Genomic DNA, 25,096 nt, shown 5'->3' on the forward strand with positions numbered 1-25,096 from the left:
CTGCCCAGGGGGTGGCTGAGTCACCGTCCCTGGAGGTGTTTATGGAAAGACTGGACGTGGCACTGAGTGCCATGGTCTAACTGACTTAGTGGTGTTCGGTCACAGGTTGGACTCGATGATCGCAATGGTCTCCCCTTGCGCTGCGGGGTGACGAGGGGGTGGGCGCCCAGGGCACAGCCCTCGCCTCCCGCGATGCGCCGGACAGGGAGCGGGCACGGAGAACAACCGCCCGCGAAGGCTGAGCGCCCGCGGCGCAACTCTCGCGAGAGAACGACCGCCTCGCCTACGCGCCTCACACCACAGAGACAGAGCTCTCGCGAGAGCTGTGCCCGCGGGCCGGCATGGAGGGGCTCTTCGCGCTGGAGCTGTTGGTGGAGGCGGTGCGGGTGGCGGGGCCGGGACCCGCGGAGCACCCGGCCCCCGCGGAGCACCCGGCCGTGGCGCTGCGCCTCTTGGAATTCCCTACCCTGGTGCTGCGCCCCGCCGCCACCGCGCCGCCCCTGCGGCCGGGGCAGCCCTTCCCCTTCGGCCGCGGCAAGCGCTGCCTGTTCCGCTGGCGCCGGGGCTCGCTCAGCGCCGCGCTGCGCCGCCGCCCGCTCCGCGCCCTGCTTCTGGCGCTGCCCGCTGGGCTCGCCCCGGGGCCCCCCCGCCTCCTCGGCAGCTGCGCCGTCCCCCTGGCCCCTGCTGCCGCCGAGCTGCTGCACCGGCCCGGAGCGCCCGCTTCGTGCGGCCGCCGCGGCCGCTTCGCGCTGCGGGACACCGCGGGCCGCCCCGTCGGGGAGCTAGTCCTGGGCTACCGCCTCACCTGCCTGGAGGCCAGCAAGGAGCCGCCCCCGGCAAGCCCTGCAAGCCCCCGCGCTGCCACGCCGTCTGCCACCTCCCCTGAGCCGGGGGACCAGGAAGAGGAGAAGGAGAAGGCGAATGAGGAGGAGGAGAGTGAGGAGCTGGAAGGCAACGTCTTTTGCCCTCCGCTGCTCTATTACAGCCGTGAGCCGGCTGAGCCTCAGCGGCACCCAGCAGCGGCTGCCGCGGCGCAATCGGAGCACGTCGAGGTCAGGAGATCGCAGGAGAAAGACAAGGGCCAGAGTCCCCCGCGTCCCAGTGCCGGGCCCTCGTTGCTGCACCCCGCCAGCTCTCGACAGCTCCACAACACCCTGGGGCAGCTGCCGCTACTCAGGGCTTTGCTGGCGGAGCTGTCGGTGCTTACCTACAGCGCTGTGCCTGCTGCTGCTGTCCACCCACATCTTGCCTGGCTTTACCAGGCCCCGGGGAGTGGTGGAAGGGCCTCACGGCCTCCCAGCCCCTCAGCTGCCCTCAAGCCTACAGAGGCACCTGTGAGGCCTGGTGGGAGCAGTGGAGCTGTGAGCCCCCGATCCAAACAGGGCAGGCAAGAGGCCACCCCACCAGTATCTTCTGGTGCTGGGAGAGGACCTAAGAAAGCTGTGCTCCAGGGACAGCCAGCTGCTGAAAGGAACTGCAAAGCTAAGGAGAACAGACCTCCCAGAAAGAAATTGTTGTATGGGCTGACAAATACACTGAGGCTACGGCTGCAGCAGACCAACCCCGATAAGCTGATAATTCATGAAAGGAGGGAGAAGTACAGAAAAAAGCAAATGGAGATGCTGAAGGAGAGAAGTCCCTTACTCAACAGAAAGCTGCTCAGAAATGCCGGAGAACAGCATGTGGTTTCTTGCAGGCATTGTAGCAAGAGAGACAGTTCAAAGCAGAATAATCAGTTGGATAAAACTGTCCAGACTTCATTAGAAAACAGTGTTCTCTCAGAGTCCATTTCTGTGACAGTAGATGTGTCCCCAGACCTGCAGGAACAGACTATTGCAAGTTTACAGAGGACCGATGCAATTGCAAGCAAGGAACATCCATGCAAAGTAACTACAACCCCCTTACCAGAGGAAACTGTGTTAAAATCTGCTCAGGAGGAAAAGTATGCAAAAGCTCAACTCCTAGCAGCGTTCCCATCAGATGCTAATGCAAAGGGAAGTAATGAGGAAGCAATACACTTAATCCATCATGAAACTACAGAGCATGATGACACATCTGTTATAAGTGGTCATAAACCCAGCCTCAGCAGGAGTGTTGAAAACGACTCTGAATTCATATACTCGGATGACTTTGTTGCTAGTCCTGAAAACACAGTTTATTCCGAAGATTTCACCAGTGCTGAGTGTACAGACTCAGAAGCTCTTGACAGCAGTCCTGAACCTCTGTGTCTTGAAAGCCCAAAGCGAGGTAGGTCAGATACAGAGCCAGAATCCTGCAGGTCTAGAATTTCAAAGACAAGTCAAAAAGCTGAAAGTACTTCAGATCTTGTGCCAGTTCCTTCAGCTTCATCTCCAGTCCAGTCTTCAAGGAAAAACCGTGACTTTAAAACCAGCAAAAGAACTAGTGCTGAATCCTCTGACTCACTTAACCTTGCTCAGATGGAGGCATCATTATTAGATGAAGAGGAGAAAGCCCAACAGATCAGTAAGGAAGAGAACAGGGGTGATCAACATATTAAACAAATATCAACAAGCAAACAAGTTAAATCTGCTACTGATCTGAATATAGGAAAGGGGCAGACCTCTGCAGAAGAAAAGAAGTCAGTAACTAAAGTTAGCTCTTACTTGCCATCTAACGTGTCTGATCTTGAACTTAGTGTCCTGGAAAACAGTATGTCAGACAAAAAGGAGGATTTTCTGGAAAAACTACTTGCTCCTAATCAGTACAAAGACATTAGTGAACTTGTAATAAACAAGCTCCCAGGATACACAATGTAATTACAAGTTCTCACTGTCTGGATTAAGATATGATATTTAAACTTTATGAGGCCTGTTACATGTAGCTGCAATAGGTACAGGATAATTTAAGACTTTATCATGCACATTTAACACATCAGTGAATTTAGTTAAGAGGTTTCTAAAATAAACTACTATTTGAATCTCTGACAAATGGCTCAAGTGGTACCTACAGCCTGACTTAAGTGTCTTAACACAAAAGTAATCCAAACAGCACAGGAAACATAACTTATTGTCAAAGCAGAAATGAAGACAGAAGCAGCAAAAGCAGTCAGTACCCACAAAACTTGGCCAGGGTAGAAGTTATGCATTGCTACAGAAACAGCCAAGTACAAAATTCCTTCTTAACCAAATGTAAGTTTTTATTCCTCATGAAAATACTTCTGTGCTTCATTTTCTTTACAGGTAGTTACTTAAAACATAAGATTCACAGCTCCATACATTATTAGTTAATCTGTATAATGATGTATTTGCTTCCCTGTTCTATCACTAAATAAGATAAGAACTAGATAAGCCCTTTTAGAGTTTCTTAAGTTGAAGTTTCTCATTTAAGTTAGATTATATAAAATAGTGTAAGAATTATCGGTGACAGTAAATCTGTATAATGTGGGAGAGTTTAAGAGGTGAATGGAAGTTACTTGACCTTGAAGATAAAAGGTGTGCGAAGAGTAGGGAAGAGCACAGTAAATTTTCAATGCTTCACAACTCCCTGATTGCATTCTCTGACACTGGGGAAAGAGAGGGGGTCAGCACCCACAGTCCAGAAACTTGGAACAAACAAGCGTATTATGTCATGATTTAAAGATTCGAGAATAGGAGGAATTTTCCATGTTCCCTTTTCTGTCAGGATGGTTGAACTATTACTGATGTTTGCTTTTGATTTCTGGTTTGGTTTTTATGGCTTCCAATTTGATCATTGAACTTAATGCTTCTGATTAACTACTGAGGTTTTTTTAGAGCCCATATCCCTATTACAAATTTTAGAGACGTTCTTTGGCTTGAATCTGAAGAGGACTAAAAATTCCTGCCTTTTTAGTCTCTTGTACACCCCTTTCCATTCTCTTTGAGTAGTACATCTGTGTCAGCTTTACATTCCTAGCTACCTCATCAATTAGAACATTTATGCTCAGGGTTAAATGACAGACTTACCCACTCCCCTTTTCCTTATAATTTACAATCTGACTTTTTCCACAACTTTTTTCATTTCCCACTGTAGTTTTCCATGTACTTTGCTGCACGTACCCATGTTTACACTTCAACATCTTGGAGGGATTTCTTCCTTTCCATCCTACTACATGTTTATTTTGTAGGAATGACAATACCTCCCCTATTTAAAGTATGAACATCTGTGAGGATTATTCAAGTATATGGTGTTGACTTCTGAGAACACCACTACTAATATTTTTAATCTAAAGGTAAGCAGCTGAAATTACCCATATATCAAAGGAATCTCTGGCCAGAGCAATTCTTTTATGTTATTTAGGGTGTCTCTTTCATCAGTTACAATTCTAGACCAAAATATTATTTTTCCTTTTTCTTCCAATGCCATGGACTTCTTTGATACACATGGATTCAGCCTGTCATTTGTAGATGGCAGTAACTCTGATTTTTTTGATGGAATAATGTCTTGCACTTCTTATGGGCAAAACTGTCATTAAAATACAATGCTGACCAACCATTTTTATAGTGTGGCTATTTAAATGAGTTGCTAACACTACAAGTCCATGATTTGAACAACATTATTTAAGAAAAGTTTATTTTAAAAATAAAAGTTTATTTTCAACTCCAAATGGGTTGAAACTGAAGGGCAAATTTCCAGTCCTTTTTCTATCCCCTATCCCATCTTCACTTTTCAATTTCCTGAAGCAAATATGGTAGGAACAATATTTCTTTTGTTTAAATAATGAAACTATTCTCTTTTCAGCTTATTTTATTTGGGATAACATTTCTAATGTTTACTGTGTAATAGCATTTATAATTTTATTGGGAGAATGATGAAAATGCATAGTAGGAAGACAATAGGAGACATTACACAAGAACAGAACTGCAGCATCGTGCTTACATGTTTTAGTTTGGTTTTTTATTTTCAAATATAGACTCCGGGTAGTTAGTGTTGCATGGAGAGGTTAGCAGATAGTTTCTACTATCAGGGATAATAATCTTTTCAGATATTATCTATGTTGTTGTGAGAGTAAATGAATTTTTACTCAACATTCAAACAGCAACTCTCAGTCAACAAAAGTGCAAAAGAACTTTTCATCACTGATTTATTATTGAAAACTCATAAACCAATATATTGGCAAGACATATCTGCTAAAGACAAGAGGTTTCTATATGTCAGCCCAACATAACAAAACAGATATGTTTGCTATCAGTACAAAATAAGAAAAAAATTGGCAGCAACAAATTCCATTTTGTACAAATCGTGTAGTAATCTGCACTCAACAACATTATACTAGCTAGCCAATTTTATCATTATAACTTGCATCCTGTACCCCCATTATCAGGTTGTTAACATCAGAGGCTTAATAAGAGATTTCTCTAATGGAAGTATTGTACCATTCTTTCATAAAGACATAGAGGGCTAAATGTCATGGATCATGTTTGTGCAGGGGACATGGCAATATGCTGGGAGAAGCAAATATAGTAGCATATACTCCACAGTTCTTGCACAACCATCCCAGAAGTAGCATAAATATTTAAGAATGCATGGTCTCATTGACTCATTACCTCTAAAAATTTCCTTGCTTCACATCATTAAACAGTAAACTATGATTACTTCAAGTTTTATATTGTTGTAAACTTTAAAACTTTAAACTTTACTGTAGAGAAATTAAAATGTGAGAATTAATTACTTAATATTGATCCTCACTAAGCAAAGCCATCTAACTTCTTCCTTTAGACTTGTTACTTTAGCAACATTGCTCTAAATCTGTACAATATTCTAGAAATAAGGTAGATGGGTGGTCAAAACCATAATTTTGTTGCTTAAGTTAAGGATTGTTAAATCATATAAAACTAAACTTCATGTTTTACAGCAAGACCCAAAATGAGAAATAAACTCATGCATATACATATTAATTCAGAATTTATGACCCTAAAACAAGTTTTCTATGACTGTTTTTTAAACAGTTATTTCAGCGTCCTATTTATTAAAATGAATTTAGACAGCCAGTACTGTATAACTGATGGTGCAATGAGAAGAGCAGGATACCAAACACTGATGGTTTCTGCCGCTTTACCCCTTCTATTGTAACCTTCCTCCTGCTGCCAAGTACTTCTTCTCAGTCTTAATACTCAGTGACTAAGAACAGTGTTCAGAAGGCCCAGCTAGGCATGTTTCCTCCATTTCTTTATTCCTCAGCTCTCAGTACTCTGATTGGATGACACAATTTCTTTTCTGTTTGTGATTTCTCTGATGATAGTTCCTACTGCCTATTTTACTGTTTGTAATCCCTTCATCATTTTGAAAGTCCTTTTCCTCAGTTTCCTGAAGTTACATCCAGGCTTGGTAACTGTGCGATTGAACTTTTGACTCATTCTTACTGCTTTCATTTTTCTAGGTTCCAGTATTTTATGGTGCCTGGTATTGTAATAATTTTGTTTCTCTTTGTATAAGTGCTGCTCAGAGTTAGATGCTGATTGTTATTTAGAAATCTTTGGGACTTTGCTTTCCTTGTCTCATCATTTGTCACCATTTTAATACTTGCTTAGCTTTGATTGTCTAGAAGGAAGTCAAATCATTGAATCTCATATTCACATCCTTAAAAGGTTTTGTTGACTTCTAGGGGCAGGACCTTCACCAGCTCCTATGTAACACCACTCACTCGGAGCTGCAGAAAAAACTGGACTGTGAACATTTGCCCATGGTTATCAGACATCGGGTTTCTCTAGCTTTACCAAACCCTGCCATTAATCCTTTTCTAAAGTTTTGATTTCCAAATTAATCTTTCTTTTAAGATGACTGAGGCCATATCTGCAAGAACAGATGCTGGCTTTAATTTAATATGCATTTAGAGCTAACGGCACTCACATCTGCTGTAGCTAAAGTTTGCTACCAGCTGGCTACTTGCATTTTCTATCCTCACTTTCAATCAGTATACTGCTCGATTTTAATTTCAGTTTTGTTCACATTCAGGTTCTTCCCTCATTTTAAATTCCTTGTATGCATGCAGTTCTGTTGTGTTGAAGTCACCCAGACAAGCTGCAACTTCGCTGCCTTTTTCTTGTTTGGCATTGACATTCACCTGTATTAAACTGTTTTTTGTTTTGGCTTGGCTTTTATGGTTTCACTTGCCTGAATTTTATATGACAACTGTAATGTAAACCTCCCCTAACTTTACGGAATTGTTTGCATTTTCCCAGAAGGGTAGTCAGTGTTCTCTATTGTTTTCTAGAGGATGAATTTGAATGTCTCATGCCGGAGAAAACAGTATTAATCTTCAATCCTAGGGAGACCTCTGCAAGTGATTCATTTACCACTTGTTTAAAATAAAATGGCTTCGCAGAGGAATGTTTAAATAACATTTGAAATACACATTACTCCTAACTCATTGAACATTTAAAGGATTGATTCAGGTGCAGTTTATACAAAAACCTCTAGCCAAACAAACCCACCCTACCTCCTCAAACAACAGAAAAAACCCACAAAACTAAAATGTTAATTAGAAATATTCAGATGTCTATTATATATATTTATTCTAATCATAGACATTTTACAAACATTCTGGATGATAGCCTATAAATTTTCATCCATGCCTTCATGTTCTTTATGTATCTATTAGCAGTAGGTAGCTAGGTTTTTTAATGGAAGTAAAGGTATTTAAATTATCAAATCCCCTGAAATTCCATGAGAATTAGTCACCTCAAAAAAGGTTGCAGAATGGAAACCCATGCAGAGGACTCTAACCATATTATCTCTTGGAATGCAAAAGTGGTTTTGAAAGTAGATAAGTCATGCCTCAACAAATATTTTCAGAGGCATTTGGAAAGTTTAGTGGTATCATGATTGAAAGAAACTCCCTTGGTGTCAATGAAATTCCAGCTCCTTTTCTCTTGTCTTTAACTGTTTGCAGATTCAGTATTTTTCTGTCTCTTATGCTTATGTACTAAGAATATATAACCTTTGACTCTTCCCTAAGTTTCAATGCCAACAGGATATCCAGAACCATATTTCAGGGACATCTCCCACTGCCTGCCCTGTTGTGCCTTTCATCTTGATGCCTTGCCTGTTCCAGCTTCTTCTCATCACGTATTTCATGCCATCTTTAGAATTCATCTTGCCCTACTTATCATTCAGGAAAACTCCAGACACTTCTCAGACACCTTCACTGATTTGTTCTCATCTTTGATATGAAATTAAAGTTCTGCCCATTGTCTGCTGGGCTCTGCATGGTTTATCCCCTTCCTGCTTCTATGAACCTTAGTTTCCTATTCTCTACCCATTTCTGTGTAATTCTAACTTCACCCATCTTCAAAAAAAAAATCTAGAAATTGCTGTACATCTCTGTTTCCTTCCTTCATGTCCTTCCTGCTCTTTCTGCCTGTGGGTAACTGTATTGTTCTTGTCCACAGGAATATGCCAGACATAAAATTTAAGACAGAAACCATCAGATCATGGTCTGACCTTCTCTACATTGCAGTCCTTAACATTTCTTATGCTTACTCCCGATTGCTGGTGTCAACACTGGGATAAGACTAAGCTAATAATAATGCTGATCAAAATTTAATGTCATATGTAGTGAAGGAAACTCTTCAGGATACACGGTCAAACCTTGCTAATATCGAACACAATATGAGGGAAACTGATATAACATGGGATGCAGTTTTAATTTTCTTATCCACAACTCTAACAAGACTCAGCAAAAGAATTATTGTAGGCAAGAGAATCTGTTAGCAGCCTTTTGATTATTGCAGGTCTCTCATCTCCTGCTGCTTCTGTAATGCTACTCTACAGCCCTCCAGACACTGTGCATTTTTATTTGTACAGTGGAATAGATGCATAGGGTTTCTTCAAAACAAGCATCCAACCAGTTGTTCAGGGACCTTCAACAGAAAGGCAAGAACCCAAACTCAAGGTACTTCAGTACATTTCCTACATACCCATTCAAAGCCTTTTATCAATAGGAAATTTGGTTAATTTTCAATGAGACCAGCAGATTCACTAACTCGCTGCTTCCCTGGTATTCATCACTGTTACAACACCACTTTTTAACTGCATTCTTTTTGCAAATTTTTAGCTGTTGATTAAATTCTGTCAAATCACACACATGCCATGTGGATTTAGTATGGGTTGATACAGTCAAGGGCTGCATCCAGGAAAGCACTAATTGCAACAGTGTCCTAACTGAAATTTGCCTTCTGTTTTTCTGAAACCTTATAGCAGTACGGTAGTCAGCTAAAGAAACATCCCTTGTCAGCTGCTGGCATTACATTTATATGTCCAGAACAATGAGTTAGGGCCAAACTTAGAGGAGTTTGGTGTCAAGTTGAGGGCTAAGTTTCAGTTGTTCCTCTGAAACTTTATTTGCTTCTTTCAAAGTCTTAAAATAGAACTGAAATTCTGTTTCCCCAAGCTCCATGAGATTTCTAAAATACAAAAGGGAAGACAAAAACTAATTTTCTAGAAAGTGTCCCCGTCTTCTTAAACACACACCAAACCTAAGCACAGGAAAATTATTCAAGGAATGTTTACAGAAACCATTTGAGAAATATTTCTAAGCACTTTCCCATTCCACTTAGCATACCAAATAATTTGAGAACAGCTTCCTTCACTGTATTTATTACTTCTACTTCTAATCTCAATAGGAAGAACTGGGAAGATAAGCATTTTGTTTTGTTTTGAGTTTAGCAATAATATAGATCCCAGCAGTCCTGCTTTTACTGGAGCTGTCTCACACAGGTCTGCCAACAGTTCTGCGACTGGAGTAAATACCAAAGTTGTAGATCAGATATACAGTATAAAGCAGAGTAAAACTGTACTGATGCAATAGCAACAAGACTTTGATCCCTGCACTCTGGGTCAAAGAAAGTATGTTTTTCTGGAATAGCCCCATAGGCCTTGCATTTTCACCTGCAGGAGATTAAAATGAAGACAGACAAGAACAGGAAGGATGGAGTAAGTTTTAGGGATGAGTCCCTCTTGGACAGAATCTAGTTTCATTTGCTTCTCCCCTGGCTAACTTTAATATCTCAAATTGTCTTTCAATTACCTTCCTGATTGTACAAGGAAGAATTTGTCTTCTAAGATAATCTGGATAAAAATTACTTATATATCAGAAATTACATTTTTACCATCCCTACACAAAACACAATTTGCTGATCTTTTCTCTTTCTTTTCAGTTTGGGAGGTGTTCTGGACAAAAAGTTAAAAACAAGCACGAAAACACACACACCATCAAATACCCTTTGATACTGCAATTAAAGACAACAGAGTAAAGCAAAAGCAACCAAAGAAGCAAAGAGGAAAGCCCTGCCACTCTAAGTTTAGAAACTGATATACAGTCACCAGCAGTGACAGGGATTACTTGTTCTCTCTTTTTTATCACTTCCTGACAGGCATTGGGGAACATCAGCAAGACTTTTAGGCACATCTGGAGGTTAAGTGCAAAAATGTTTCATGAAGTAAATGAGTTTCTCAAATGCATCAGCTACGAAACCTCCTGTCCCCACTCCAGCAAGTGGTCAGGCAATCCATCAGATACCATATCATGCATTATTACACTCTGTTTTCCAAAAGCTGTCATTGTGATTGTCCTCAGTGCCTATCTCTAAGTAGGCTGCTGGTTCTGTCTTTCAGTACCATGCTCGTTACTCCTGAAGAGACCTGAATAGTTTTGTTCATTTCTGCATGAAAGCTCCCTCTCGCCATTTACTGAGAGCAGGCCAGGTACCTGTTCTCAAAAGAATCTTCTGCAATCACTTTATCTCCTATTCCTTCATTATTTCACATGCAGACACAGAACCAGCTACAAGAAAAAGGCCAAGCTACCACTTCTTCACATACATGACCAAAAGGGAAAAGACCTACAAGGACACAGGGAGAGAGGGAAGCAGGGTCCAGCCCATGCCTTCAACTTTAATGGGCTTCAGGGATCATCTTCCCTTTCTGTCATGGCTAGGCCTGGAGCTCATGACACACAGTTCTTCTAAGCCCAGCACAGTAAGTATATTTCCAGGCCTAAAAGGTCCTAAGCAAGAGTTTCAGAAGTATGAAGTGTGTTGATGCACGTCCTCTCAGTGTGTATCCTTTCTTGCCTTCCATAAACCTGTGATAGTCAGCAGATTTTCTTCATGTGTTCTGTTAACATCTTCTACTCTAACCTCCCAGTTTGGGTATCCTGTCCCACAGTCTGGAAGGTATTTGCCTCAGGATAAGCGTTACTTACATTGCACTTACTGATATGATGAGACTGTGTGATTTGAATTACCTCTCTGATTGGATTACAGTTTTTACAGTCTCAGAAATTCTGATTTTTTAATAACAATGCACTAGTTCATTGTGGTTATAAAGCTGTTAGGGTCTTGTGGAAGTTTATTGCTTTACATGGGTTAATAAATACTGAAGCAATTCTTTTTACATTATTTAAAGACTAAGATTTGTATAGTAAACATTTGCAAAGTACATGTAGCAATTGTCCCAGTAACATTAGCACAAACATAGTCTGCTGCAATCCAGAACAGAATATGTGGACATAACAATTAGTAACCATCTGGTGACCTGGCACTTGCTGGTACAGGAATGAAATTTTAATTAAGTTGTATTATCAGAAAGTGTAAGTGACAGCGCCCACTTGAAACCCTAGAGCCAGTAAACTGTCCAAATAAAGAGAAGGATGTCACGCAGTTAATGGTTAGATCACACTGCTTGATTACATACTTCGTAAGTAATGTGCTCCCTTCCCATGTTCTTGGACACAGATGGCTTATGCATTTGGATTTTTAAGAAGAACTGGTCATATGGCAGGTAAATTGGGAATCACACTGCAATTTACTGAGAACAGGACAATACAATAGATGAATCACCCATTTCCCAGGTTTGACAAGCCAGGACTGCATCTTGTGCAAGATAAAAAGAAAAGCCCAAATGAAAAGCTGTATTCTAACAAGGCTGTGCAGCTAGCACTGCATCTGCATTTGGCTTTTCCTGGAGCTGTGAAACAAAACTCAGAAGTGCAAGAAAAATTATTCTCTCCTGCCCCAACACTCACCATACAATCAGTGATTCAGGTGGTGGTCTTCAGGGTCCCAGAATACCAGCCCATCAGCACTGGATGAACAAGCCCCAGATTTCCCATCCTCTCTTGGCCATTGGTAACTATTATTGCTGTGATTGTTTTCTTTAACATTTAGTATATAACACTAAGGGTCTGTCAAAAAAAAATATCAGTCACCTCATCTCAAAATTGCTCATCTTTTCTACATTACAGTTGAGTTATAGTTCTAGTTCCATTAAAGACATCAACTCTGCAGGTACTGACCCATGAAAGTTATTACAGATCTCAATTTTGTAGCCAATAAACCAATTTGTGATTCAATCACAAGCACCTGGAGAAGGTCTGGTCTGCTTCAACCATCTCCAGTTGTCTAAAACAGAATCAGAATTTACAAATAAGAAAATTAAATCCAGATTGTGACCCTTTGCACTTTGAGTTAATCCAAGAACAATTCCACAGATCCACTCTATTGAAGAGAGTTACAGTCTCAGTCTTTGGAGAATTTCTTCAGTGCACATTCACAATATGCAGATACACTTGATTTTGCAACCTAAAAGTATCCATCAGCTTAAGATGGAAAGTAGAGAATTTGTCTGCATTCGTTTTTAAAACTTCAGCAATTCTCCTCTTTTAGCAGAAGTGACTGCACAGACAGAAATCACTGCCATCCTCCACACAACCAAACAATCACAGCCTTTAGATTGAGCGTCATTGCATGAATATAATATTGGTTATTCTTTATACTTTTGGGGCACGTTGTGTTAAGTAATATATTTTTCACTCATAAAATTATTTCTCACAGACCCTATGATTAGAAAGGCAGCAAGCTTTGTACAAAGAGAAACTATTTTTGATGTTGAAAAACCCAACATAAATTGACTCCACTCCTAAATTCAAGCAAACATCAGTAGCATAATCCTTTTCTCAGAGTAAGCTCTACTCGGAAACTAAATGGCCAAAGTGCTCCCAAGGGCAACAATTAATATTTTAGCCAGTGGATTCATTTGAGGAGACTCTTGTAAATTTAATGAATTCCCCAGTAGTCAATCCATCATAGTCACTAATATGCTGGCAATCTTGCTACTGATAATGTTTCCAATACATTATAAGCTCTCATTTATTGCCTTAAATTTTAATTCAATGAATTCTGCATGTGAGCTCTTCTCAGATGGTGATACTTTGTGCTAATGCAATCATAGATGGGCCATTTGGGAGCATAACAAGACTGAACTTGGTACACTTGGCACGATGTCACTGGGAAGGCAGGACATTTCTCACCCAAGCTTCTGTTCTTTATCTCTTACCTCCCTAATATTTGTGCCTCTAAACTAACATATAATTGGATCTACCCCTTCTGGGCTTCATTTTATGGATTAGAGGAAAGCACAGGGGAGAGGTTATAGTGAAAACTCAGGCTCCCTATGTATTCAGCCAGCTTTTGGACATGAATATGGAAGTGCTGAAATCAGCAGTGACATACAGAACTACAGGCAATAGTGCTTGAAAGACTCAAGAATTCATCTAACCTATCCCCTTGCCCTAAGGCAAAAATCAACTTGTAACTATATCAGTCCTGACAGATTTTTGTCTAGCTCATTAAAAAAAAACACCAACAGTAAGAGATTATGCATCTTCCCCAGGCAATATGTCCAGTGCTTAATTATCCTGAATGTTAAAAGTTTTTCCCAGTGTCAAACCTTGGTGTCCCCTGATACGATTTAAGTCCATTATTTTCCATCTTATACACTACAGACAAAAAGAATTTTTTCCCTTCCTTTTTAAGGGAGCTTTCTGTGTACTTGCCATTCCTCTTGTTTTTTCTCTGGACCAAGCAAGCACAGCTCTTTCAGCCTTCCCTCACAGGCCACTGGTCATTCTTGTTGTTTCCAATTACAGCTGTACCCATCTTCCTTGGGATACAGTACCCTGAGCTATACACTGTCACTTCTGTGGAAGTTTCCCTAGGACCTAGCAGATAGGAAGCACTACCTTACACATATTTCAGTCTCTCCTGTTTACAATTATCTGCAAGTATAATACACATGCTTCCTCTTCTATCAGTTAGCTGTTAATGAAAAGATTAGGTGTGCCCAGAGTCATAACAGATCCTACAGTGCCTCAGTACTGCTTACCACCATTTGGTCAGTGACCTGTGGGGAACTGTGCACTGAGAACACAAAACCATGAGAAATTTCATATCCAGAGCATGTTTCTCCAGCTTATCTGCAGGAATGTCAGAGCATCCTAATGTCAGGGCTCATGACATCTATTGATTCTCCCCTATCAAAACTGCCTGTTACATGGTCATAGAAAAAAAATAGATTAGTCTGATATAATTTGTTCTTGACAAGTCCATGCGGGCTAATACTCATTTCCTTGTTAACTTCCAAGCACTTACATAATGTTTATGTGATTATTTGTTACAACATTTTTTCTCTTGGATTTCAAAAGGAAAACAGTCAAGCAACATGCAGGTAATCAGTATTAAGGACATTATGTCCAGAAAAACAAATTATGAGTAAGGGAATAAAACATAACCCAGTGGCATATGTCTGTAAGCAACCAAAATTCTAATAGGTCAAAGTGCAGTTGAATGGAAAAAAATACAGAATAAAGGCTTTAAAGTGAGACTAAATAAATCCTTTTATGTTCCTTACTCATCTTTAATCATTGTTAAGGTAAACCCATCAGAACACTTAGTAATGATAGCATTAAGCCATAGCAGTATGATCAGACTCCTTAAAATCCCTGAACGACTTCACCTTAACAGGATAATTTAACCATTATAAAGCTACAAGACATGCAGTTCAAGAAGCTGTAAAGAGAAGTAAGTATTTACATGAGTCAGAATAGAGGTTGTATTTCCACTAATTAGACAATGCATTTCTGTGTAGGCTGGAAATGACTTATGGTACAGATTTCTTACCATCAGTGCTTAGGAAGAAATTTCCTTCCAGGTGTAGTCAGGAAGAGCATCAGCTCTTTCTGGTAACAGGAAAACTCAAATCAGAAAGGAATTCAAATGCTTATGGGGACATAGTAGTTAGACTATGTCAAAAATAATACACTAAGCAGTGCCAGAGCACAGACCTGTGCCCTGGTGAATGAACAGCCATGCTGTTTAACAGCTTGCACCTCACCAGCTGGCTTTAGTTGCACCCAGCAGCCATGTCCCACATGTGCAGGCTTGGGCTGGGGGCAGTGTGGGCTGGGGGAAGCTCCCAGAAAGCAGACCACATAAGACTGTCCCTGTATAGAAGAAAAAGAATCTGAAGATGTTGAAATGATCACGACTCTGCCACTGGGCTGGAAGATGGAGTAAATACAGCCTGTTGTATTTACTGTTAGATATGTAGCCTTGGAGATCAGCCTGTAAACAGAAAAGGTTTCCCAAAGTGGTATAAAGCACCTCACTGAGAATTTGGACAAGCTCAGAGCATGTCTCTACCCAGTCCCTCAGTGCCATCTCAATGCTGTACTTTTGGTTTAGCCTGGAAGTAGCTTGCTCTTTGCTCACCACATCAAAAGGCAGGCTGGGCATCCAATGGTTCATACGGAAAGGGCAGGGAAAAGGACCCAAATCCTCACAAGCCTTGCCCGTGGATCCTAGTGGCTATCTGGGTAGAGTAGTGCACCTCCCTTTTTTTCCCCATTCAAGAACTGCATTTTGCTCTTCAGCTTATGGGAGATCCCAGTATGCAGTCTAGGAGAGATTGGTGTAAACCCATCTTCCCTATGAGAGCATATCTCAAGTGATCTTTCTTCCCAAAAGGATGGGGCCCCTCCAAATCCCAGCTTCCATGGTAGAAAGTCATGAATGTAGCTGGAAGAGCAAATATTGCAGGTCTTCACATGAACTTGAGAAATAAAGCAGAAGGTGAAACTAAAATGTTCATGCTTCCAGATCCCACTGTCTCCAGTCTTCACCTCTTTTTGGATCTGAAACCTCCATAACTCCTCTTCATTCCACCCAGTAGAACCAATTTACTTAATCATTGATTTGAACCTCCCTCCACTATTTCCTTTCACTTTTGTATGTAAATGTAAAATTACATTTTACCTTCTTACCAACATTTAAGGATTCTGTTTTCAAAACTGTACAAGTGTTCTGAATTTTCACAGGTGGACAGATTATATTTCCCCCAGAAAAAAAGCTGCATCATCCTTTCCTTTTTAATTTTTAAAACTGTTTGGATTCAAGACTGCACTGTCACACACTTCATGCAAAAGACAGAAGCTTTGCAAAACTTCTGAGTTTTACATTCATCCATTTTGACCACGCAGTCAGCACTTTCATGCCTAGAAAATAATTTTTAAAGAAAACATTTTCGGTTTATTTTTATCTGAAAAACTACTATGTATTAAGCACCAGTATGAATAAAGTTGAGTGACAGACAAGTTGATCAAAGGCAGAAATTAAGTTTTATGTCTCAGCAAACACTGGTGGAGTCTATAAAACCTAAAAGAACATTCTTCAGAGTGTAAGGAGAGTGTATTTCAAAAAAGATTTTGTTTTTGTTTTTTTTTTAATAATCCAACATTTAAACAATAATATTGTTAAGAAAAGCATATGGCATACAACAGATGGACTAACATTTGCATTTCAGTAAAGGAATAGAGCTTTAAAAGTTATGGACATTAAAACCAGCAGCAGAATTTGCAAAGCCAGAGCAGAACTGCAGCATGCCTTCCTTCATTGCTTATGCATGACTCCAGCTTTAGCAGGCTTAATAAATCATTCTGAGCCGTGTATTCATACTGAAATTTTAAAAAGATCTGTCAAATAGATAGTTCTTTAATTCTGTATTTAAAATTAATTGTGCTTTAACCAACCAAAATGTATCCTTTAAATACACACTTAAACATGGAACTATCAGAGTAAGAACTGCAATTTTAAATTTTAAATATGCCCCACTATGATATCTGTCCATTCCTGTTTCACAATAAAAAAGACAGTACTACCCATAAGTGTACTTTGCATTTTCTGATTCAGTTTGATTTCACCGTTCATGGATAATTCATTAGATGTGATGAAAGAGCTTCATATGTTTTTTCTTAATACCTTCCCTGTAGAAAGCTATTCCACAGCAGCTGTGTTAGCACAGAATACATTCCTGTGATGTGCTCTTTTTTCCATGGTCCAGGATAAGAAATTAACTTCTGACTCTAAACTTGGTTTCTGTTCTCAAAAGAGTGAAGTACAATGAGCCAAATCTGAAGCCAATTTGCTCAAGTGGTTTGGGATTTCAGTAAGTATTGCTTTAAGCATGGATATAGAGCTTATAATACAGTTCCTGTTACATTATTCAGGCTTGAATCTACTATAGAAAAGTGAATTTGTAACTTGTAAAGAAAAGATTAAAAAATTCTTTACTAAGTCAGATTTCCCAAGTGCTTGGATTGGACGCTCCTTGGCAACAACAAGAGCTTTGCCTTCTGAGTTACTCTCCCTTAGGCAAAAAGAGATGAGTTGCATGCTTTTACAGTGTGGAGATATATTCATTTGATGTCAAGTTCTAGCTGGAACCTATCAGATTTAACAACAGAAGCAACTTTGAATTCCAGGAGTAAGTCCTTACTTAGTGCAAGCAAGGAGGAAGGGAGGTGCAGATCTCAATGTTACAGATTGGCAACAACAAGGAGAATCTGTCATCTTACTAATACATTTAATAAGCATATTTTTTGAGTCAGCTATTCTTAGATTAATTTCCTTTGGATGCACCACATTTAAAGGTGTTAGCCCTCAGAGCTAAGAGGTTGTAAGAAGTTGTAAATTATGGAACAGATCTCCCTTCAACAGAGGACAAACTGGAGAATTTATCACAGAGCTAGAGCACAGTGAAGCCTGTCTTTCAAAGATAAGCTGAAAAGACCTTTCCATTGGGAACTAACCACTTAGTGAAATAATGATATGCCAAGTTTTAAAACCTGTTTTATCTGGGACTTTACAAAGTGGCTGTACGGGGTGTAACTAAAGGTCCAGTAAAAACTCTTAAGAAAAGGTCACATGTACAGTTGCCCTTCCTCAGTGTACTCCCAGCCTCTGCTGGATGCATTGGCCCAACAACACATCCCCACAACATGCTGGTGATTCCTGCAGTGCTAAAGTAATAATTTCAGCCAGCTGCACCCCAGACACCCTTGCTCCATCCTTTTATCCTGTGGGAAAGCACACATGGGATTCTCTTGGATCCTGCTGACTTCCTTTATTTTCCAAGGGCCTGTGGTGGAAATACAGCTCTTCTTCCAAAAGAGAGATGGCAAAAGCAAAGGATGATTTACAACATACACTTTAGTTACAATTTTGGAAAAGAAATCATATCAGGCCAACTAGATTATAGCACTGGAAATACTTTCAGGCTGACCTAATGGTCAGGTTACCCCAGATCAACTAAGAAGGATTATAAGTTTAAATTAAGTTCTTTTAAATGATAGTCATTGTTCTCAGCAATCTACACAAACCATTACTCAGTCGTTATTTCCAGTGCCACTAAGGTGAACTTTGGAGCTTGAGACCACCATATGGATGCTGGATGAACACAAAGATAGGTTGGGAGCCTGTTAGTAGCATCCTTTTCGGCTGTCTTGGCTGATCAAGGATGGCACCCCGTCCATCTCTCGGGTGCCAAAGGCATGGGCACACAGTTAATGTTATTTTTCTAACTCGCTGATTCTTTCCTTAAGCCCCTTCACTGGCATTGGCAATGATGTACATGCCAAAAGGACAATTGCTTCTCCACAACTCAACTGAACATGCTCTCTTGAAAGCAAGAGGAGCTCATTTATATGGATCAGCCAAGCAAATGAAGACCTGGAGTTACTGACAGTGTGCTGGTTTTAGAATAGCTGCAGGCAACATGAAGGCTCAGTGATCAAGCACCTCTATCCCATGTTCCCATAATGCCCCAACTTACTGTGAAGTTGTGAAAGACTGTGAAATGTTGCAAGACTAACTGAAGGGGAAAACAGATCACTAGGTCTTTAAAATGTCTTCATTTTTCTCTGTTATTCAGCACTAGTTGTACAAATAGGCAGAATATATAGTTTTGCCAGTTTCTTTTAGCCCCCTGAGAGTCTCTTCCTATAAAAAGACATTTATTTTTCCCTTAGATACCTCGGAGTTCAGAAACAATACAAGTTATTCATCATTGTCAAGTTTTGAGCTTCTTCCTCTTTACAATAGATTTTCAAACAATAAATATTCATTTATTGACCTAGAAAATCTGACTTTTTGCAGGCTTTCTCACACATGGCAACAAAATCAAATACTACATTTTCATCTGCGTATTCTCCACCCTCAAATATCCATCCTCTAAAAATACTACAGGTAACAATAGTAATAATAAAAAAGTAGTCTGAAAAATAATTCAGATCCTTGTGTAACCTTCAACAAATCAAGGCAGAAGGGTTACTGTGGGAAAGGCTTTAGACCATGAGGGACCAAAAACAGGGTGGATGGGATAAACCTCCCTTGGGCAAATTGCCCCACATGGTTACTGAGTCACAAGGATTTCATTCTTAACTCATAAATTATATCTGGAAAAACAAAAAGCTTCATAGAGAATGTAGTTGTCAGGTAAGCAGAGAAGCAGAAACCAAACACTAATAAGTCCTTTTCAAACCAAACCAAATCAAGCAGCATAATTCCCTTAACTCTCCTTCAGTTCCCTCAGTACATGGAAACAAATAGCCAAGACCTACAGAAACATCCACTAACCCTCCACTCCAGTGGCCCATCATTGTGCCTTCACTCAAAGCAGTGACTTCTTCCCTGGGCTTTGACTGTCACCATAAGGTCAACACAGTCATGGAGAGCTGGATACCAGCAACATTGCAACATGACTGGAGCAGGAACTGACGGCCCCAAGGGCTGAAAAGGGGCTCTGGGCCGTGGGTAGGGTGGTCCCAGGAAAGGCTTATCAGGGCCATTAAGATTTGTGGGTGCCTTCAGGGCTATGATACTCTTCCAAATACCTTTATCTAATAAAACATAGATCTTACCACTGCCAGGACATCTGGTGTCAAATTCAGAGCCTACACTTTGGTGTAGTCTTCCTACTGCCTTTCAAGATGAGATTGTCTAAGGGGTCTCAGGTCTTTAGCCCCATCCACACAGCTCTCTCTAGCATTAGATGCCCTCAGCCATGTGATGGGGAGCAGCTGAAGATCCTTCTTCCCCATCCAAACCTACCTGTGTGGGTGCATTTACTCCTAGTCTTTCTTTGCCTACTCTGGAGAATGGAGCCAGCACATAAATTCCCCTTCACTCCTCCCCTGTCACCCAAGATAGGGTATGATGTGGCACACCAGCCACAGGCACTTGTCAGTGTACAACAGGGCTGACCCATGTAATAACCTGTCTGCAGACTGACCCTCTCAGCTTCATCACCACAGCATTTGGCATACTCTTTTTTCATAGCTTCCCACAAACCCAAGCAGGGGAACAGCAGTGACAGTACCATTTGCTATCTCATGGTACCAGGGGGTTTCCTGCAAATACAGTTTACTTAAATGCCATCTGCTCTCCCACACAGTCAGGAATGTTTTTCTTGAGTAAGGAGTTATCCTGGATGTAGTTTATGTAACCCTCTGAGGCACGCTAAGCCCAATGCCTAATTGTTTTTGAGATTAAGATATATTGTTTAGACAATCAGGGTCTAAAATTGTATGTTCTGAAATGTAGTTGTGGTTAATTATTAAAAAAAATAAAAAGTAGTAAGAAAAAAAAATTCTGCTATTTTCTTCTACCTTCGCCTCTGACTGAACTCCCCCAGTTTGTTTGTGCTAGCTCTCTTGTTTATAGGCAATGTGAATCTCACAACGGGTTGTCCCAAGATGCATTAATGATTTCAAAGCATTCTGTTCCTCTGTGTATTCCTCACCCTTGCTAGAAGAGTGTTATTAATCACCTAACAGTCCCATATGTCTCCAAGCTGAAGAGCCCCATCACTCCCTCCAGCAGCATCTCCCTAAAGCCTCACGGGTGAGCCTGCCCATCCTCCCTGTGCCTTCCTCTGCTGACCCCAGAGTATGTACACATTGTGCTGACTTTTCAAAAGAAACGACTGCAGGTGCCTAACTCTTTGTTTATTCTGGCAAGGCTGAAAATAGCAACCGCTAACAAATATTTTGCCCTTCACAAGGCTTCTCACAGAGATGCAGCTGTTATCTCATCCAGTAAAAGTGCCAACCCTAAGGGTAAAACAGACACTTAATTAGGTTAGGATGAGCTTCAAAAAGGTGACTATCTAAAATTAGTACCCATAATTCTGTGTGGGCTCAGATCCTTACACTAAATCCTCATTTGTGTGGTAGGGAAAAATTATTTGAAGGTTTTTTTGTTTCTCATTGATTGATGGCTCTGTTTAATCATCAAAAGCAGCATTTAAGAGGAAAAATTATGGCTTTGTTGAGGTGGACAGACCCCCAGGACATGTTAAGCTTCTGGGGAAAATATCACCCTCTGAATTCCTGAATTTACAAACCTGCCAAGGCAAGGTGCATACACAGAGAGTCTGCTGCAGATTTTACAGTGACACCAATGTGTTATGCAGAACTTTGGAATTTTTGTCTGCATCTTGTGAAAATCCACACAACAAATGGTGGATCCTGAGACAGCTTTTCCCCAGTAAACTTTAGCACCCTAACACAAGGAGCTTCCTGTAATTAGGGACACAGTAGTTAGTGCCAAATTTTCAAGGAACAAATTCAGGTCAGATTCAGTTATTAATACACATCCCAAAATATACTGGGATTTGGACAAATAGCCTCCAAAGTGAGATAAGCAATTTTATATTCTGAGCCTCTACCATCCATACTAAAAGGAAAAGTTGTTCAAGCACATTGCAATTTTTAATGAAATAACAATTAAAATAATACTAATATAGAACACAATTTGTTTTGGAAACTGAGTCACATATGAGAGCCTCACTAAGGAATTTCTATCTCACTATTCTGCTGCAATAGTGTCTACAGGAAAAGTTGCAACAGAGACTAAGCAAAAGGTCATATCAGCATGTTTATAATGCTATCACAAAGCTCCAGGTACAATCCATTAATCTGTTTTTGCAACACCCCATCATCCTTTTTATATATATTCAAGAAGAGAGACATAAATCATGGGCCTCTTGAATTCTTTTCTTACATTACTTCTGCTCTGAAAGCAGGCTTGAAAGCTTGCCTCAAAAGTTTAGAAGGACAACTAGGACAGCCTGTCAAGACTATGTTTCCCTGCTCACATATATGAAACTATTTCTAAAATTATGGGGTACTGCAGTCTGGTTAAGAGGTAAAAGGGATCAAGCCTGATTTAAAACACTTGAGGCTAAAAAATGTCTGATATTTAAACAGAAATTGCCTTCCTGGGATTTCTTATGGGGCATGTCAGTTATATCTGTAGTTTCACATAAGCATGTAGACGCATACACAATAACTTACTGAAATTAAAAATAAATACACCAAGTCCTTGCATCAATCCTTGGAAAAGCGATAAAGGAGACTACAACCAAGAAGTTCTGAGTTGCTCAGATATTCTTTTTAACAGCTTTGACTATTATTGCATAGGTAGAGAGACGATTAGAAAGCCAAGAACCGACATCAAATAAGAAAAGACATCTCAACGTTCATCTCCAGCTTTTGATTGTCATACTGTTTTATTTCAAACTTGCAGACTTCTGTGCCCCACTCTTGCTTGGGAAAATGCTTATTGCAATAAAGATGGAAATATTCGCCTGCAACCGCACCACGCAGTGTAAGGAAATAAAAGAAATTGCCTTCTTTTCTCTGGATAGATTCCAGCCTCTGTACATTTTTATAGTTAAAACAACAATAAACATTCAGGTCCCTCAATAAAATGAATCATTAAAATCCCACAGATTCTCCTCTCTCACCAGGGGAAGAAAATCAGTCTGAAAATAGGCATTGTTAAGGAAGATCCCAGGGTATGTATAGTAGCTTCTCATCCAGAAAATTTTTTGTAAAATGCTCGGGGCCAGGGCCATGGCTCTACTTTTTTCATAAAAAGCATGCAATAGGAAACGTATGGACAAGCAGACAGGATCTAGGGCCACATATTATAGAAGTGTAATGTGCATCACAACCATCCCTTTTGTAACACTACAGCTCAGTCCATCAGCAAGGAGGGCTGGAAGAAGCTGTGGCTCGGAGCTCCTTCAGGCCAAAAGCAACACTTGTGGGTTGCTCTGTTGGCTTAGCGTGTACTGGAAGATAGCTCATCAATAGGACCTGTCTAGCCTAGTTCCTATTGCTGTTGCAGAGAGCAACCCAGTGCTATCTGCACTGTGTTCCAGTTGCTCCAGTTAATGCTCTTTACTTTGTTTCTCAGTGCTGTGATTGATAACTGGATGGAATCCAGAGTTCCACTTGTCCATTATTACAAAATAATCAGCAAGGGCTATTTCAGGCATTCCTGACTGGACTGACTGCCAGGCATATTAAGCCCACCCTAACAGTTCTGTTTAAGGGCTCCAAGCATGGTCCATATAGAGCACACTAGGGGAAATAACTCCCCTGCTTCATGAAACACACAGCTTCAAAGGCTTCTGTGCCCAAGGACAGACAGGTCCTGATGTTACAACTCCTCAGAGAGCTAGGCAGGACACATCTGTTTCAGTTTTCAAGGACATACCTTGAAGAAATCACCACGTCACAGAATTTGAGAATTTCAACAGCAAATAACAACTCAAAAGCACTTATATTTACTTCTACCAAGGTGTGGAGGGCTAGAAAATAAGCAAAAGAAGAGCCTTAAAATGTTATGCAAGAAAGTAATCACTGCTAAATCTTGTCTGTAAAATATGCATTGCTGCAATCAACTGACAACTTCAGTCACAAACCTTACTGAGTCTTTTCCCAAAACCATCTCAAATTTCCAACTTCACAGTGAGAAGAGCTGAACTTTGCCTAATATCTAGTTTTTGGCACAACTGTTGAAGAGGTTTAGTTATCAGATGTAAATAATTATTATTTCAAGACAAAAGGTAACACGTATATAATCATTCATGTTGCGAAAGTACAGAAGTGGCTAGAGTTACACTGGGGAACAGTTTGACCCACCATCTTCCAGCCTTAAATTACATGAGGAAATTTCCCATTTTTATATTTTACTTTTACAGCTCATTAAATAACAATGTAATTGCTGCTCTGTTTCCTTTCCAGAACACGAATTCTAATTAATAGCAGTGCAGTAAGTTAATTTAATATGGTAATAGCTTCAGAATAGCTTAATTGTTGTCATTATAGAGCACCTGCAGATGTTCAGCCAATCAGCTCATTCATTATTTGACCATTGTCATGTATCCATACATGGAGAAAACTTTGCCTGCAGGAAGGGTAATGGAATGTTTCCAGAACTACTACTGGAAAAAGCTTTGCCTTTTCTAAGGGCAAAAGGTCTAAGGGAAAAAGAGGTGGTTGTAGCTATATAGAAGAATTTTTTGACATCACTGACATTTTAGGAAATTGAACTATCTTTCAATGTCTGTAACCAGGATGTCATATCCTATACTGCCTTCCACCTGCATGGCTATTATAACTGTTTAAATTCAGCTTCATGTTGCAAATGCCCACAAGCTCTGTATAAGTCAAGACTGGGCCAATTCTGTATCATTTTAAGCAAATGCTTGTGTGGACATGATTGGGAATAACCAGATGGCATTATTCTTCCTCCTCTTAATGGTGCTTACTTAGATGAAAAAGGAGTTATTTCTGGGGACCTAGAAGGGAGAAACTGACATTTCAATTCACTTTATAATTTCAATCCCTCTCATCAAGAAACCTTTTTTATTTAAAGTGTTACATTAGTGTCAGGATATTTGGACTACTGGCCTGCCATGTTTTTTCTAGTATTTGCCTTCCTAAAGACTGGTATTTTCTTTATGACTTGTATGCCTTCAAGCTCACTCTGGAACTAAAAAAGGCAATAAAAATGAAGGACACAAGTTTTGTGGAAGTAAAATACTATTTCCAATATGAAAGTAAGGGAGCAGAGGGAAACAGAGTGAAATGACTTTTCATTGTCGCTTTAGTTGGAAACAACATAAGTAACAACCTGGAATCAAAGAAAAA

General features: G+C 40.3%; 1 protein-coding gene across 4 annotated transcripts; it reads left to right on the plus strand.

The window, feature by feature from the left end:
• The first annotated feature begins 215 nt into the window (after nt 1-215).
• Nucleotides 216-17,297, plus strand: MAP10 (microtubule associated protein 10). 4 transcript variants are annotated; one of them, XM_051783467.1, is made up of 2 exons: nt 216-4,210; nt 10,137-17,297. In XM_051783467.1, the coding sequence occupies exon 1, from the start codon at nt 342-344 to the stop codon at nt 2,775-2,777; it is 2,436 nt and encodes an 811-aa protein (XP_051639427.1). In that variant the 5' UTR covers nt 216-341; the 3' UTR covers nt 2,778-4,210; nt 10,137-17,297. The 4 variants fall into 4 exon arrangements, with proteins under 4 accessions (XP_051639427.1, XP_051639430.1, XP_051639428.1 ...); XM_051783470.1 differs by having other exon boundaries at nt 216-3,149; nt 10,137-17,295; XM_051783468.1 differs by lacking the exon at nt 10,137-17,297 and having other exon boundaries at nt 216-3,149; nt 4,106-7,597.
• The last annotated feature ends 7,799 nt before the right edge of the window (nt 17,298-25,096 follow it).

This window comes from Manacus candei, unplaced genomic scaffold (genome assembly GCF_025592945.1).
Source record: "Manacus candei isolate 608988 ecotype Guabito, Panama unplaced genomic scaffold, ASM2559294v1 h1tg000017l, whole genome shotgun sequence".
Taxonomy (NCBI): Eukaryota; Metazoa; Chordata; class Aves; order Passeriformes; family Pipridae; genus Manacus; species Manacus candei.

Bases quoted from the DNA above. Each gene is read 5' to 3' on its own strand.
- MAP10 (XM_051783467.1), top strand. From the start codon at position 342: ATGGAGGGGCTCTTCGCGCTGGAGCTGTTGGTGGAGGCGGTGCGGGTG.